Raw genomic sequence first — 18,787 nt, forward strand, 5'->3', positions numbered from 1 at the left:
TTCGACTGTACAGCCTTTTTCGATTTCAGAATTAAATATCTAGCTTATTTCGCATTTTTCGACACATGTTCTTCTTAACTTTTATTTTAATTTATATAAAAATATATGTTTAGTAAGTTTTTTTTACACATTTTATATTAATTAATAAATATTTGACAAAATCGTATAATCTCGCTTTCACAACATAGTTTATGTGCACCTGTTCACAGTTTAACTTTGGATTGTGTTGTCATATTCCAATAATTCGAATAAAGAAAACAAAAATAATGCCAATTTTTGTAATATTTAATAAGTAAAACACGAGTGAGTATCGTATTTCCTCAATTAATAAAAATAACATTTATAAGTAAATAGAACTAACAATAACGAGGAGATTATTATGACCCGAGACTCTCACATGTTCTGACTGATTTAATATCAGATATGAACTTAAATAACTAATATCTATCCTTCAGACGGAATTTGATACATAATGGCGATGAATTTCTGTTTCTGAAGGGAATCACGCTTATTAAGCATAAAGAGTTTGCAAATAATTTCTAAATTATTTTTGATCCACAAACTTTAGAGCTATGGTAGCGTGTAAACCGTCCAAGTGTTTATAATCCAATATAAGCAATCACATTTTACAATGTTTGGGATTTATGTTAAGGATTCATTGCGTATTTTAAACAAAGCTGTTATTTTTACAAATAATGAATACACATTATAGTATGACTGCTGTAATTAAAGTGTATGTCACCAAAATCATACAAAACTACGAATGAACACGAAAATATAAATAAAAATTAACATATTCATACATGCTTTGATTTACAGAATACATGGTAAAAGTATATCGAATAGTGGTAAAAGTAATACATGACTTTTTTGTGTGATACATATTAATGTTTACTTACATACAGCCTTAACACAAAAAATTTAAATTTTAGCAAATTAAGAAATACTAGTACGTGTCTTCACAATGCTAACTTGCTTTTTAATTACATATGGCGCGGCGATTTATGAATTTATGAATTTAATAAATCACTCACTTAAACGGTTTTTGCACAACAAAGCTGTAAATATAAAACATGACACATTTTAAAATTATAAAATATATTAACTGAAAATAAATGATATAAGGCATATATTAAAATACAACTGTAACGGTTATATTCAAAATTATAATTACGTACCAATTACTTATCAATCGAAACATTAAAACCGCATTAACAGCTTGAAAATATATATTCAAAAAATGACACAAACGAAGCCTTGTTAATTACAATGATAGCAGTGAAGAAATTTGCACACAAAAAATCTGAATATTTCCTTTTTTAGATTTTACCTTTTTGTATTTCGTACTAGCGGTATTTAAAAAATGAATTAGTTGTACTCTTCAACCGTGTTCATATAACTGTTAAAATCCCAACGACCAATCGTCACTGCCAATTAATGTATAGGTTATCATGTGTATTTTAATCGTCATAATTTTGTTTTCCCACATTATTCGTTTTTGGTATTCGCTTCTTTGTAACTCCTTGATGTCCCGTACAAGTTACCATGTCGCTTGATTTGTATGCAGTGAGAATATTGGCTAACATACTGTCATCAATTGCATCTTCATGCTGAAAACAAAATCATAAAATGACTTAAAGATAAACAACCCCCAAGATATCATTAAGTCAATTAAGATTCGATAAATGTTTTTCCGTGGTATAGTTCTGTATGTTTGCAAAAATAAAATAGATCAACAAAAAGAAAACAACAAATTTTTACCTTGACTCTTCTTAAGCTTTCAATATATACTAATTGTATTGCGCGAATTTTATTTTTGAGCAAATGTGTCTTGTTCTATGAAAACTGGGCATAACGTTTGTGCGTAAAGTGTCGTCCCAGATAAGCATGTGCAGTCCGGAAAGGCTAATCAGGGACGACACTTTACGCTTTAAAAAGATTTTCGGTAAAATGGGACATCCTTTAAACGAAAAATACTATTAAAGCGGAAAGTGTCGTCCCAGATTAGCCTATGCGGGAAGCACAGGCTAATCTGGGACGACACTTTACACACATGCATTATGCCCATTTTCTCAGAACACGACTCAAATGTTGAACTGCACCATTTCCGGTTTACTCAAATAGATGGTTTGATGGCTAGCAAGTAAACCTGTCATTACATCTTATAACAAATAATGATTTAAACTATACAGACGATCAACCTAATTACAATTCTGCGACTTTGTTATGTTATAATAAATGGAGATGAATGTTACATTGTTATTCACGTAGATTTAAATACATATTAAATACGTGAAGATGACACTCGTACAAACTAAATCAGAGCATCAGTACACAACGCAACACATGCAGATTCAACAAATATATTGTAAACCAGTCTAAAGGCTGCTAATCAAATAAAGTGGAGCGAAGGGTAATTCGTGATATTATGTTTAAGACAAGATATACTCTAAACGCTATCCAGTTTGGTATCTTACTTTTAACAAATTTAATAATATCATGGGAAATTAATGCGGAACTGACGCTGTAAAATGAGCAACTGTTTACGACATTCAGTCATTACAGTTCGAATTCGTATCACCGACCAACCGACCGACCGACGGAGAGATTCCAGTATGCACGCCGAATTTTCATTCCCAGAGGTTTTATTACAGAATGGCTGTACATGATGCACTCAATGACAACAAAACGAAATAACACATAACGTCGATGCCGTTTGTAATGTATTACCGACGTGACCTTAAGTTATGTTCGGTAGCAATATCACTTCGGAAAAGAGGTTTTGTATTTTTAATGCAGTATTTTCCGAAAGAAGAAACAGGCAATAACTTTGACCATGATGTGTTCTATTTCATTCTTACATGTATTTTTAAATAACACATTTAGAGTACCCATCTTTTAAACAAAATAAAATCAAATTGCATAAGTGCGATAGAAACCTAAACCTATTAGGTCATTGATTGAGAATGTGTTATGGGTTCATTATAAGTCACATGACATCATACACGACAAACAATAGTAGCAATAAATATAACTGGAGTCATCGCATCGAAGCGGTTAATTAAAGAGACAGAGCGAATGGTTTGCAACCGGTCAATTCAAAACATTACCTTTGGGTTGTATATGATTTTGTTTGCGACACATCATAAAACTTGGCCAATATGTATATACAAATAATTTAAACATCACATAACCGTATAGCAAACCAATTCACAAAATCAATCCAAACGAAAAACTAGAGTACACATTTTACCTATTCAAACCAGGGAAACATAATTGTTACTTTCTAGAGGCACGATGAAATCAAACAAAACGTGTATCACACCTTTAATTGAACAATCCTAAAATTATAGCAGCATATAGTTTAATATTGAGATCATCGCAATGCTACATTGTAACAGTGTTTAAACGTACAGTTAACGGCATACGGTTTCCATACAAACCTCAATTAGCCCTTATAATTATCTTTCACAGAAGCATTGGTTTGTTTATTATTTATCTGTCACAAAAGCATTGGTTTGTTTGTTTATTTATTTAATAACGAGACCACAGCATTATTAGCATGACAGTCAATGTTTATACATACCTTTAACACATATAACCTTGATATTGTTTCACCAGGGCTGCATCCTCTGACCTTCTGGACTTCGTTTGCTTCTGTTTTTGGTCTGTAGAGGAGCCGCGGTATTTGTTGCTGGGATACATTGCATTTTGATAGAATACATTTGTCCGTCCATCGGACCTACTCTCCATATCCTGTAGAAATAAATGAAAAAGCCGTTTCATAATGTCAATATGTTTTGTCATGATTATATATAAGGTTTATCATGTTTGAATAACCCCCTTTGTAACTCAACAATTTGAACGTTCTAAAATGCAATTGCACTAGACAACGGCGACTCTATGCAGTATGTCTGACATATTTATAATCATAATGCTTTTGTTGTGCCAAGTATTTATCATTCATTTTAAAATGGATTTTAAAATGAAATAACAAACAAGCGATTTATTCAAAATGTAATGTCAAATACTATTCTCATGTTGGCATTTCATAAAAATAATCTTATTTAAAATAAAAGCAAAGACAACACGCTATGCGGAGTACATAAGTAAAATTATCAAACAAATTCATGAGAACTTTCATATCTTAATATCACAAAATTAATATACTTACGTCGTGATCAACTGCTTGACGTATTTCCTGCCTCAACAAGTCAGACTCGGTTTTGAAAGCCAGTCTTTCCTCCATTTGAGTTGGTTTGCTGGCTCCTCTTGTGATCATCTTCTGAACACTTCGTCTATTTTTTTCAAAGAAAGCAAATACTCTAAAATAAGCGTGTGCTGTCCTCAAAGGCATAGTATCAAATGCATGATTGTAGTGTATTTTGTTATACGTAATGTGTTATTAATTTTCTTTTCTGACGTAATACGCGTTATTTGTTTAAAAATGCTTAATCAAACACACAAAAATACAAAAATCTTTTACAGATAGTAAATGTTTTCTTACATATGTTCCTGTGCTTTCTTGGCATCACCTTTACTAGCAATCACTGCAGACTTTTGGACAGCAGCAATACCAACGACCGCAACATTTATATTCTGAAAATGGGCATTGGTCATAGAATCTAAGTTATCAAAGCCATTACAGATTTTAAGACTACGATCGCAACTTTCAGCAAAGGCAGGATATTAAGGGTCTAGACATACCTGTATTTTATACTAACGTGGCGATTAATTTATTTGAAACGAACAGTGTATATTGATAGTTTAGTAAAACAAACACTTAAATACCTACTTTAATTATTCCGGGTCGATATGTATTTATATCTATGAACATAGTCAGTTTATTTTAACATATTTAACTAAAGTTTGTTCTAAGCTACAGGATAATTTATTTGAATCGAACAATGCATATTGATCGTTTAGTGAAACAAACACTTAAATACCTACTTAAATTATTCCGGGTCGATATGTATTTATATCTATGAACATAGTCAGTTTACTAGTATTTCAATATATTTAACTAAAGTTAGTTCTAAGCTACAGGATAATTTATTACCACCTTTGCAGAAAGTTATTTTAAAGTATAAGAAATATTAACGCTTAGCGTTCTAATAAAATACTGTGTTCTATCAAAAAGATGGTGAAAAAAATATTTAAGATTAAATACAAAAATATTCTTAAATATTTCTAATTCTGTAAACATCCATTCGTAATTGTTTTAATTGCACATGATGTCAAAGGCTGACAAATTCAGTTGCACATCATGTGTCCGATTTCTAATGATTTTAATTAAGTCCTGACAACTTGATATTTTAACTTTGACGTTTCAGATGTACACTGATCTGCTCTTCTGTATTTGAAAATACAAAGAATTATGCTATATAGATATGTTTATTAGATGATTTCACAATTTGTACAACACTGCTTTAATATAGTAATTAATTGCTTGAGTCATGCATAAACTAGAAATTTTATTTTTAAACCTATGCACATTTCGAACACTCAATATAATTATGACATAAACTGGTAGACACGTTTTCGTTTTAAAGAGTTTGATATTGGAATCCAAAAGCAGCTTTTGGAAAATATGATGATTCTTTAATGACTGTGCTTGGAGTTAATTTTTCCCAAACTACCGTTAATGTAAGTTGAGTGCTTCCACTCACCTCTTCCATCTGTTTCCTGTCTTGCGTAACCTGGTGGGATTTACTCAGTACCCTCAGGCAGCGCATTCCGTTCTTCAGAGTATACGAGATTTGAACCTGTACGGAATTACAGTTAACATGTTATTGTTTAAGTATTGAAAAGATGTTGTTGTCAACATTTAATTATTAAATAGTTTCATTTATATATTAATAAGCCCTATTAACGAACATGAACAGCCAAGACAATTAAACTATCAAAATAATGCTTTTTTTATAAACCTTACTTTTAAACGTTTCTCAAATGGATAGTCAATTAAAAATCAAACTGTTACATTTAAAGATAATTATTTCAGTCAAACAAGTCTTTATAACGATAATTCTTGTATTTTTTAAACCTCCACACTATAAAAACTTCGGTACCTGAAAAGGAATGGTTTTCTTTGAGATTTTCTTTTTGGGATCTTTGGATTTGTAACGGAACGTCAGGTCAGTTTCCTTCGCTGCGTTTCCAACCTCCTTTACTAGACGATTGCTAGCCTGAAAAGTAAAGGAAAAGCCTAATCAAAATTCATCATTTTATTAAATTGGAAAAAGAGATGCAATTGTTAATTGTTTACCATATTGACACAGTTTGAAAGACTAAATGAAGACTAAATGAAGTAAAAAAAATATTGTATAATTGTTATGCAACAATTTAAAAAAAAATACTTCGTAGTTTCAAAACATAATTTTAGATATTCAAAAAAATACATTTTGAATAATGTGTAACGTGTACAAATATGTCATATTGTAAGTACTGGGTATGCTAAGATAAGAAACAACAGCATACCTGTTGGAAACCAGGCTCATCAAAGACGAGATCCGGGTGCAAAATAACCACAACATCTACAGCTGTGGCGATGGTGTAGTTCTGAGCTATCAATCTTAGTTGTCTCATCATCTCCAGTGGATTGAGGACATTCACGGTTCCACCCGATACAATAGCACACTCTTGAACATGACGCAACCCTGTATCTGCTCCTTCCACGGCCAAAACGGACAGTCTTGTGTTGTTACGCTTAGCAAATTCCCCAATCTGAAAAATGGTTATGTAAATTATTAAGCAATTATATATCCGGTGAAAGATTAAGAATAAAATACCACCGAATCACGATTGAAGTAATGGAAAAGTCACTAAATATTATGCCATAAAATATTCCGAACGCTGACGTAAAACATTGTATCCTTAATATAGAGTTTGACCTATGAAGCGAGTTGATTAAACAGCCCTTGGGAAGAATGGAATATAAGATTATGATAATGAACGTACATACATAAATGTTGAACACATAATGAAGTCCCAAACGCAAGTTTTTCGTAGTGTTTTACACTGTTTTATGACGGGTATATTTCAGTTATACACTGAGCTAAACCACATACCCGTCTGTAGAAGTCTGACCCATCTCTGCTCGGTTGTCCTATGCCAACGTTTGGTTCCCCGTCTGTGCATAGTACTACCTCGGAATGAGGAATGTCAGCGATTATACCCGCACTGATGGCTAAGGCTGGTCCCAAAGCTGTCGATCCTTCGGTAACCAAATGGTCAATCTTCGCATCTATGTTTCTGAATGTCATGATTCAATATTCCGTTTTATTTGGGAATCAATTATATTCATACTTGGTGTTCATGATATTAACAAAAATCCTAATTTTTCTGTACTGTTATCTATGGTGCTTCATTTCTAACAATCGGTCTGGATTATAAGCAGGTTGAAGGGACTTTTATACTTTTTGGTAAATTGAAAAATATGAAAAAACATTTTTTTCAGATCTCCACATTGCACGTTGTAGTTATGATATTTGAGAAATAACATTAGTACTGAACAATTACTATGCTATAAAATATCCATTACATGCATCTTTTGACGATTTAAAAACCTGAAAATAATAAAGCATTACAAACGCTTAACGATTAAAAAATGGGGATAGTTCTGTGGTTATCGTTATATTTTGTGACATTACAAGGATCGCTTTTATAAAGTATAAAATACTATTTTAGCACGGAGGGCCGAGTGATTAAAGTGTTATACTTTTTCCCCAAGGGTCAGTGTTTTGAGCCCAGTTGAGGATTACTTGTTTTCTTTCTTTATTTGTATTCTTGTATTTAACTGGAGATGTTTAGTTCAAATGTTTACATTGATCAATTTAAAGCATTTAATGAAAAACCACAATACATGCAAAACTCTGTGAAAAGGTCTCTTTAAAAGGGCGCTCACAGGGTGCAAAGACAGAACACATACACTCGCAGTTTGGACAATAATGACTGTTGTCGTACATTCGTGTTTGTGCAAGTGTTTGTCTAAGGGCACAAAAAGCCCAAACACAAGAACGACCTGTATTTTTATCATTGAAAGTTTTAGCGGAATATTAAAGGGCAAAAAACAACGACACGCTACAACGATATGGCAAAAATCAGCCAGCATACCCGTGTTTCAATATCATTTTCTATTTTCCAACACAAACGATCTTAATCGGAATGTGTCCTCATATGGTAGATGTCTAAAGTGTGTTAATAACATATAAACTACATGATTTAGTCAACAGATACCATTTACTCTTACCCAAATGTGTTTTCAAGTCCAGAAAGCTCCATTGAGGTGGCATATTCTCTTCCTGCAGCAACAAGAGCATCGAAGTCTTCCAGCATTCGGCTGTCAGAATATGACTTGACTTGATTGTCGTGGCAATCACCCCACAGATACACAGTTGAACCAAACGTGACGAGTGCAACTTTCTTGTTTGGGTACTCTATTTTCATCCTATCAAGTTGCCTGTTTATAGACATCGTGCGTACATAAATTACAAAACATTAAAGGTATACGATAATTTATACGATAATACTATACAATCTTAATCTTGGATAGTAATGGATTCACTAATGGATATGAAACTGCATTGGCGTTTAGTGATTTCGTACAAATCGTCATAATACAAACGTGAGTTTTTTAAGTACGAACAGTTTAGTTTAACTTTCATTTATGAAATTATATGCATTGTGTGAATATTGTCCACACGAAACTCACCTTCTAACTGCATCTTGGATGGCCTTTAGTCTCGACACATGGTTATCAGTGTGCTGAGTTCGGTCACGAGCATTGCGCCACTCAGCTGAAAGAAAACGCACACAAGTATAATGATATATTTCAATATAAAGAAGTGAAACTCCAGCTGCTGAAGCAGTATTGAATTTTCATTAAAAACAATTAGTTGGTCCTTTATTTAAGGCAAGTGACCGATTGCCCAAACAGTACAAAACAGCACAATACAAACCAACATAAACACAAAATATGAATAAAGCTGGGGTCACCGCCTTTGAACGGTCAATGCAAAGCATTGGGGGTTAAAACCTGGTTATAGAGCGCTCAACCTCACACTTGGCCCAGCAATATTCATAATACATTTCAGTGTAAATAAAATTTAACGTCATAGCATTGTAACTCAAATTAAACAATAATAAAAGGGAATTAAAACGCATTCAATTTAATTACTATTTAATTACTCAATTGCATTGAAGAAACAAGAGTAACAGAATTACAACTTTTTGACGAACGATCAAATAAAACTATTAACAATTGTCAACTACATTCCTTCTTTATAGAAAAGATTTGAGAATATAGAATCATATAGTTAATATCTCAGATAATCAAGACTTACTTAAACGTATGTATTTTGTTCTTAATTATGAGCCACGTATGAGGTATGAACACCACTTAAGCCTCAATTACTTTGATGCGACTATTTGAAGGCGTTGATCTCATTTACTATCACTTTTATTGTTTTGCTTGAAAACTTAGTTTCAATAGGTTATGGTAATATATCCTGACACTGTTACTGGCGTTTCATTATTTATATATTATATAAAACTTGAATTGTTACATTATCTTCTTAATCAAATATTAACAAATACCTTGTAATGTTGGTAACTGGACGACAGCGCTCATTGACCCACTGATGTCCATGCAGTAAACGACCATTCCCTTGCTTTCCTCTTTCTTTTCGGGTGTTGTCTCCCCTTTGGCCCCTTCTTCTCCTCCTTCGACTTCAACCCTGGCAGGGCTCAAAACGAAGTCGAAGCTATCGCCCTTAGGAATTTCTTCTGGACTTATATCCAGGTTGTCATTTTTGTTGTCACAGAATTCACTAAAACATTTGATGAAAACAACTGTATATGTGATAATTTTTGTTTACATTTTACAGAAGTAAAAAACCCCTGAGAATTTAACATTTATATGAATTGTATTTATTGGATTATTGATGAACAACAAAAATAATTACATCTGGATATAAATGATAGTTTGTACAAATTATATGTATTATTGAGACTCATATTTACACAAATAAACGACATCATGCAAAATATTAAAACACAGCTAAACCATAAAAAGTATAAATTGTATAAACAATATACTTGTAAGGTCATAGGCGCACAACATAGAACCACAAATGTGTTATATAGTTGGCGCGAAATAGCAAAAAGTATTACCAAATCCATGTGGATTGATCGGAACCTTCCGGTTTTTCCAAGGTCGATGTAGAGGACAGAATTGCTCTGCAAGATTTACAATATGTTGGGTCGCCAGTGACAACCTGAGGCTCATTTTCCAGAATATCCATCTTCAACAGCAGCACATTTGCATCAGCTTTACGGACTTTCTTGCGTTCAGCAACTGCACTCACAAACATATAAGTCATTCCAATTAAATGCTGATAAACTTTACATAAATGAGCATCAATGATTCTGCAGACACACAAAAGGTATTTACTTGTATTCTCCGCAACGCGCTCGACTATTTTTCTTGCTCAATAGTATAAATTAATGAACATTTTTTTGTCAGTCCTCTTATATAATGACCACAAATATTTATTTGGCGTTGAAAAATATATTAGTCTGACGAAGATAGAAATGTTGTGTTAATAACTAATTTACCTTGCAAAGACATTAGATTTTCAACATTTTAGCATTGCATTTGGATGAATTAAAATAACTTTGCAAACAGAAACCTTGACCCATCTGACCCATACTGCAACACAGGAAGTTATGTTCACTTTATTTACCTTTCTCTAAATGACATTCGTATCCATCTTCGTCCCCAGAACATCCACTAGAAGCCTGCTGCTGGGCTTCAGGTTTTTCGCCATCAGTTTTCATTCCTAGAGCGCGCCTAATACTACCGAAAAGTCCACTGCTTTTTCGACGAATGTTCTTTTCTGTCGAAACAAGAGACCAGTTAGATGAAAGTTAAGTTAAGATACATGTAACTAGATGCATAATACAGTTTTTTTATTTGGCAAATCAAGTCTTAAACTGAAAACCATGTTTATGAATAGTATCAGCAAAACTTATTGTTATTCTGAAAAATATTATTATACTTGGAAGATTGACAAATTAACGGATTTGTACCTTTGTTACTGGAAGTAGTTTTCTTAGCGGCTTTCTTCGCAGCTTTCTTCGTCGCTTTCTTCAAATGGTCTGGAATACCTGATATCACCACATGCTTTCTGTACGAGTCCTCGATGGTCGGGTCGTAGCAATCAACAAACTGGTTGCTGGTATAGCGAACGGTAATGCTCGACTTCCCCACACCGCCAGATCCTAGTACAACCACCTGGTAGATACAAATTGCGAAGTTGCACATTTCGATAGTCTGCTTTTGTTTCAGCCTTTTACAATATTAAAATATGTTCATGATCACGTGAGTGCTTCACAATGACAGAATCTTGAAAATTTGAAACTTTAACGTCTTTAACCATGAACCGTCAAAACGACGTCAAAACCTCACGGTTTCAGAAAACTAGCACATGCAATATTTCCAATAAGTAAACATTCGAAAGGACGTAACTCCAACCGAAATCTACGGATCATGACGTGTTTACTATTTGCTCACCTTAACTTAGCCCTGTTATGTTTCGATATGTTTTGCACTTACATTTTTGTATTGATTAAAATTCTTTCAAATTGCATGTCTCATACAATTATCGCCATATATTGTAACAGTATCAGAGTTCAACCCAAATTCGCCCTCCAAGCGAACTAAAATGAATGTTTTTCATTTCTTTGACTTAAGTTTAAATCCAGCGATGGGATACGATAACAAAATCAGACTAGAACGTCAAAAGTATATAACATTGCAGACCACAAACCACATCGCGGAATTTACAACTGATATTTTAAATCCATCCTCCTTACCCCAAACTATAAATCCATTAATTCATGAATTACGAACAAAAACATATTTTTCCAGCCTAATTGAAGATTTCCTTGTCGAAATAAAACGGACTATCAATCCGTGAACATTAATCAAAGGTCAGCCAAATTTGATTTACTGGATTTGGTTATATCATGTTTTAAAAATAAACAAACGGAGGGACGCACGGACAGACAGAATGCGTGGGGAGACCATTTGGCATAAGACAAAACTAACTATAAATATCATTCTGATAAAACAACAACCAAATTCCCAATAATAATATAATAAATGATATGCATAACGATAGAATCGAAAATCGAGACTTTAACTGAACTGCCATGTTCTACATAGGTTATATCTGAATCATCGACTAGTCAATGACACCTCAACCCACCTTATAATCCATTCCCGATCGTGGTGTGACTCTTATCAATGTTTCAAAGGCTGACGTGATGTTCTGCCCCGTTTTTGCCGATGTCTCGATGAATGCAACCCCAAGACGAGCAGCAAGATCTTGCCCTTCCTGTGTAGTCACCTGCCTCTCAGTGTCAAGGTCAATCTTGTTGCCAACTAACACCTGCAATAAATGTATATTAAATGTATAGCTTTATAACTGTGCACAAAATATTTGATTATTCGTATAATTAATTAAGGACCATACATATTAACACCAAGAATGGAATGCGTTTTTGTCAAATTTGATGGTGAATTATTTCTGTCAATTTTCGGTCTGCCTTGTTGGCGCTTTTGGTTTGAATGTACTTACCTAAGTGCTTAATGCTTAATGCTAAACGACAAACCGCAATACGTCTAACGCTTGACCGCAATTCGAATACGAAACTAAACATAATATTAAAACGTGTTTCTTTATACATGTAGTATAATACTGTCCGTTTAGTTTTTGGGCAATGTTGTCATCCGTTAATGCATAGATAAGCATTGTTGTTTGCCGAAAATCTCGTTAGCTAATTATTTTAAGGTAGACCTACCGAAGGATACTTGCATGAACGCGTGCTTTTAAAGCGAACATGTGATAATAAAAATACACGTGCAAATTAATTGACTTAGTGTTTGCTGGTGGCAGTGCATTTTCATACCGTTTATATGTCAATTAAAAAGTTTATGAGGTCTCTCCGCGCATGAAGCTGCATTATGTGAGGATCCGGAGTGTGTCCCAGCAATGTTAAAGGGATCTTTTCACGCTTTGGTAAATTGACAAAATTGAAAAAAGTTGTTTCAGATTCGCAAACTTTCGTTTTAGTTATGATATTTGCGAGGAAACAGTAATACTGAACATTTACCATGGTCTAATAAAGCCATTATATGCATCTTTTGACGATTTTAAAACCTAAAAATTATAAAGCGTTGCAACGCGAAACGATTGAATAATTTGGAGAGTTCTGTTTTTGTCGTTAAATTTTGTGAAACTACGAAGATTGCTTATATAATGTATAAAATACGTCATCTGTGTACTCGGCGGAATAGCTCAGTAGGCTAAAGCGTTTTTACTTCAGGACTCTGGCAGGACTCCAGGGGTCACTGGTTCGAAACCTGGACCGGGCAATGTTCTTTTCCTTTTTTAAATTTTATTCTTGATTTTTTACTGGAGCTGTTACGATCCAATGTTTACATTTATCGATATAAAGCATTTAATGAATAAGTTAAAAAATGCCAAAATCTGTAAAAAGGCCCCTTTAATAAGCATAAGGGTAATGAAAGGCGGAATACATTTTGAATAATAGATGCAGTTCCAGCTATTTATATACATTTTTTTATTTTGATGGGGTCGTGTGCTGTGGGTAACGACTGGAGTACCCGGGGAAAACCACACCTGTCGGGTGTTCTGACCACCAACCAAACTCGCATGCAGGAATCCATCTGGAGTAGCCAGTGTGGCAACCACAGCGCTAGCCAGACAGCCTGCTGGGATTTTTTCAGCCTATGTTGTAGCCATGATTCGGTCATATTCCTAATGGCAAAACATCTTTTCCCCAATGCAATAAGCAATGTATATAATTCAATTTTATTACAATTTTCAATGAAATTCAGTCATTTTACTCATAATAATTTTTATTTTATAAATGTACAAATGTAGCACCCGTGAATTTTACTGAAATAATTCTTAAAATTGGTAGAACCATTTTTAAAACATTTGTCTCCGTCCTTGATTTGTTGCAGAACAAACGATACTTTTCCTTCTTTGTATATAGAAAACAAGTCACGTGCCGTGGCAGAATATTAGATAAATGAAAAGTGATCTTTGGGTAATTCTCTTTCAACTGAATGTGATTGTTTTGATATTAAAACATATCCTGATTCCCTTCTTAAGTCTGTGTTATTATTTTAGACTCAAAACATTGGTGAATATGGGCCCGGATCGTCATTTGTCAAATCCTTTATGACTCACAGTGGTTAATGTCTCTGCCTACGAACATTTGTTCGTGATGAGTAATTGTTTCATGTGGGCATTTTATTTTGTTTCTTTCGCTTTCAGGTTCGTGGATAAAGCCATAAAGCGACTGTGATAGGCCACCAATTTGGGGAATCCATGTATTCGAATTGCAATGATTTCATTTATATTAAGCATTGATCTATAAACGAAAATCAACAACCGCAACCTTTTTTAAGAAACTGTGCGAAACATTAAAAAGCTTGCCGAACGCAAATTTATCGTTTGACTACGTCATTAAGTGGAGCTGACATCAAGTTTAGTTTCGTTATCGAATTCAATTAAGCGTATTGCAGTTTACAATTAATCATTAGGCGATTAGCGGTTGCAATATTGCAAAATGCCGATCTAAAACAGAAAATATCATAACAAAACACTTTAAAAACGGAATGGAAATTACCGTAAGAAAAGTACAATTACACACATTTCAACAGTGTTTGAATAACATTGTTCATAAAAGATAATAAACAAGCATAACAAGTTTGTAATAATGCGCATTACAATTTTAATTAATGAAACTTACAGTAGGAATTTTGTCCTCCCCTTTTACTCTTTTTAGAAATTCGTAAAGCGATTCGACATCTTTGAAAGTCCCCTTTTCAGTGACGCTGTAAATGAGCAAGAAGCAGTCTCCAGTGCGCGTGTACTGGTCGCGTAACGCGGAGTACTCCTCCTGGCCCGCCGTGTCTAAGATGTCCAACAAACATGTCTGAAAAAAGGCAAGTCTGAATACAAGCATGTCGGGAATACAAACATTACTGACACAGGAATATGTCTGAAAGACATAGATTTCTGAAAAACAACATGTATGGAATGCAAATATGTCTTAAATCGAATAACAACTAAAATACCAGCTTGTCAATCATAACGAACATCTGGAATATACTCATTTTTTAAATGCACGAAAGTTTGAGCTACATGCGTTACTGGGAAACAAGCATGTCTGACAGAACAAGGCCGTGTGGAATATAAGCATGTCGGGAATACAAGCATTTTTGAAAAACAAGTTCATTGATGTCCGTAAGCACAAGAATGTCTAAATGCAAGCATGTTTGAAAGAAAGTAGTGTTTCCAATACAAGCATGTCTGGAATACGAACATGTCTGAAATACAAGCATGTCTAAAATGAAAGCATGTCTTAAATAAAAACTTGTTGGAAATTCCACCATGGCCTGAACAAGAGTATGTCTGAATCATCATCATCATCATCATTGTCGTCGTCGTCGTCTTCGTCGTCGTCGTCATCATCATCATCATCATCATCATCATCATCATCATCATCATCATCATCATCATCATCATTATTATTATAATTATTATTATTATTATTATTATTATTATCTAGCAAATAATACTAACACAGTTACGACTGTTTTCAAATTATTCAGCTTAATTTAATTGCCAATTACACAACAATTATAACCAAAACCATGCATTGGAAATGTTAAGTAGTGTGTATAAATATTGAGGCTAGTCTAATTTAAGGTGAAGTGAAACATACCCGCGAATATATTTAAAGTAAAAAAGATGCTTAATATTTGCTAAATGAAAAATTTGATTAGCTTAATAATGAAGTCGGCAGATGAAAGCTAAAATTCAGAAATGGGTCCTGAAAGAGAAAAACAAAAGACTAAATTTTAGTGTATCCGCCATATAATTACCTCTTCGTCATCGTGGTCCATTTCGTCCTCGCTGGAGACATTCCCGACCACTATTTCCTCTTCTTCCTCGCCGGAGCTGAAGTACACAAACTCGCTTCCCCACTCCATCGTTGCACTGCAGTTATCACGATAGCTGAGAATACGTGAACTTGCATTGTGTAAACGAACAAATTAACGTCACGATATTTATTTTACAGAAACGTTAGATTATTTTGGTTGACATCAACGATTTTCAAATTATGAAATGTAGGCCTTATTATCATGCCACGTTTGAGAATCTTTCAAAAATAATACATTCACTCTTAAAAATTCAGTTTTGCAGTTTTGATTCGCCTGACAGGCATCTATTTTTGAAAGCAAATAGCGAAACCCCATCAAAATACCATATGGCAATTCGTACTTGAGACGAACAGTTTAACGGTTCACTGCTATGTAACAGGCACATGGTTCAATGCACAGGTGGTTAGCGGATGGCTATGATATTAATTAGTAAAAACATCATTTTGAATAAAAAAAACAATCACATTATATCGAAAAATCAACTCCTCTGAAAAATATCGCTATCAAATATATATATAATAATAATAATAATATAAACTAGAAATGGCGCGGCAGAGGCCGACGCGTATCCCCACGCCGCATGTTTGATCCAGGGGCGCCCCAGGGTTGGTAATGGGGCCATGCATAGTTGAGATTGACCGTATTGTCATAAGAGAAGTTCAGTATCAATTAGAAGTGAATCGGTGTAGAAATGAAGAAGTTAAGTAAAAGGCAATTTTGGGTGGGTGTGGCCTATGTGGGCGGGGCGCCCCAGGGTTGGTAATGGGGCTATGCATAGTTGAGACTAACCATATTGTCATAAAAGAAGTTCAGTATCAATTAGAAAAGCGTGGGGATACTAATTCGATTATTTTTCATTTAAAATGATGTCATTACTAAACTAATATCATAGCCACACGCTAACCATCTGTGGTTCAATGACGGTATATCCAATGACTCTATTTGTCATTGAACCTTTTGTTTATCAACTTAATGTTGTTTAAGTTGCTTATCCATACCCACTTAATTGCCCCATGAGTTGAACACGTTTGCCCTTTAGACGAACACGGATTCGTCCTCTGAAATGCTTTGGGTTATTTATCTCCTAGATTTTTATCAATTCAAACAGTCTGAGTAAAAACCCTGCGTTGAATAGGAAAATAATAACATTGTCGACATATTGACTGAAATAAGTTTACGAAAAAGACGCCAAATGACATGGCCACTTCGATTGTGTTGTCCAATATAACAAAGACAATAACATTTGAAGCCCTGAGTTGACGAAAAACAATATGTAAATACGAAGATAAAACATCATGTTAATCGTGTTTTTTGTTATGTTAATGATTATTCATAGATTGATTTATGTAAATTCAAATGGATACATGGTTAATTCTCATCATTATGCATCTGCAAGTAGGCAAACTTATGTTCGTTCATTTGGGAAAACCGAATTTTCTCAGGGGCAAATAAACAAAAATCAAATGGGCCTTGCTCTGTAAAAAGGTTAAAGGCATGTGCATAAAGTGTAGAACCAGATTAGCCTGTGTAGTCAGCAAATGGATTTTTGATAAGAGGTCTTAGTCCTAAACTGGATTATCGATAAGAAGAAACTTTCTTTAAATGAAAAATATTATTAAAGCGGACCATGTCGTTCCGTATTAGCCTGTGCGGACTGCACATGCTAATCATGGACGACACTTTACGCACATGCATTAAACCCCATTTTTACAGAGCACAGCCGAAAATATGTAAAATGCATCGGGCCATAACGTCGGTGGTATCATACTGATCGATAATTGGCGATAGTGAATTTACCGTAACCAGACTGTATGAATTCTGCTACATATGTGGCGCAAGCGATGAGGATGGTTTTATTTACAAGTAGCACCTATTTAGTGCACATATCATAAACAAATATTAAAAAAACATTTAGAGTAAATAGTTGCAACGTAAAAACACTACGTCAAAGACATTGTTTACAATCATATTATTTAAATGAAAAACAATGCGTGAATAAAACTATGTGTACATCAGCTTAATACCCAATTATTATGCGCAAACATGTATGTATACATTTAATATGAATATCGACCCAGCATATATCGTTTTTGCACAACAAAAATGATATATTAATAACCCGGAATTAAACAAATAATGTTTGGTTAATATTGGAAATCCATATTTCATGAATGACAAATTACCACTATAAAAATCAAAATAATACTCAAAATTGACATTTCATTTTAAAGTATATAGTGAACAAATTAGCATAATCATATGCTCTAAAGGCAGTACAGGCAAACGAAACAAGAGCTTCAAAACATAACGTACAGTTACCATATTGAAATATCGTTAAATATAATAAAAGCATTACAATAATAACACACACGTTTATACACTGTATTATAGAATATTAGTGGTCATACCTTAATAGATCCTTCTTCCCTACCCACAATAAGGCAACTATCAAAACAACCCGACTGATACGACTTAATATGATAAAATACCTCACATCTAAAAATAAAACGACACTGAATGGCTGATATATTCGTTCATATCTATTATTAGAAGATCATTAAATACCATAGGACTGCGGTACATTGGCAAAATATAGATACACAACCAATATAGGCTTTATATTGAACACAAAGTAGTAAGGCTTTAAAGATTATTAGGCCTATATAATAACACACACAGTTAAAGGGTAAATCAACCCGACGGAGATATAATTATTATTAATATGTTATTATTATAAAGCTG

General features: G+C 33.8%; 1 protein-coding gene across 6 annotated transcripts in view; it reads right to left on the minus strand.

Moving 5' to 3' along the window:
• Positions 1 to 269: 269 nt before the first annotated feature.
• The window catches only part of LOC127871796 (circularly permutated Ras protein 1-like), a 33,696-nt gene continuing 15,178 nt past the window's right edge, over positions 270 to 18,787 (minus strand). For 2 of the 6 annotated variants that reach the window (XM_052414994.1, XM_052414993.1), the window contains exons 2-18: positions 15,986 to 16,118; positions 14,848 to 15,033; positions 12,270 to 12,452; positions 11,089 to 11,293; positions 10,743 to 10,895; positions 10,171 to 10,354; positions 9,595 to 9,827; positions 8,711 to 8,795; positions 8,249 to 8,458; positions 7,068 to 7,251; positions 6,478 to 6,723; positions 6,069 to 6,185; positions 5,670 to 5,765; positions 4,508 to 4,599; positions 4,175 to 4,298; positions 3,587 to 3,756; positions 270 to 1,610 (exon numbers count right to left, since the gene is read on the minus strand). In XM_052414994.1, the coding sequence (XP_052270954.1) occupies positions 3,589 to 3,756; positions 4,175 to 4,298; positions 4,508 to 4,599; positions 5,670 to 5,765; positions 6,069 to 6,185; positions 6,478 to 6,723; positions 7,068 to 7,251; positions 8,249 to 8,458; positions 8,711 to 8,795; positions 9,595 to 9,827; positions 10,171 to 10,354; positions 10,743 to 10,895; positions 11,089 to 11,293; positions 12,270 to 12,452; positions 14,848 to 15,033; positions 15,986 to 16,093 (2,574 nt within the window). In that variant the 5' untranslated portion in view covers positions 16,094 to 16,118 and the 3' untranslated portion in view covers positions 270 to 1,610; positions 3,587 to 3,588. Of the gene's footprint in view, positions 1,611 to 3,586; positions 3,757 to 4,174; positions 4,299 to 4,507; positions 4,600 to 5,669; positions 5,766 to 6,068; positions 6,186 to 6,477; positions 6,724 to 7,067; positions 7,252 to 8,248; positions 8,459 to 8,710; positions 8,796 to 9,594; positions 9,828 to 10,170; positions 10,355 to 10,742; positions 10,896 to 11,088; positions 11,294 to 12,269; positions 12,453 to 14,847; positions 15,034 to 15,985; positions 16,119 to 18,453; positions 18,520 to 18,787 lie in introns of those variants that run through there. The other 4 variants (XM_052414997.1, XM_052414996.1, XM_052414995.1 and 1 more) reach the window with 3 other exon arrangements.

Source organism: Dreissena polymorpha, chromosome 3 (assembly GCF_020536995.1).
Source record: "Dreissena polymorpha isolate Duluth1 chromosome 3, UMN_Dpol_1.0, whole genome shotgun sequence".
Lineage (NCBI taxonomy): Eukaryota > Metazoa > Mollusca > Bivalvia > Myida > Dreissenidae > Dreissena > Dreissena polymorpha.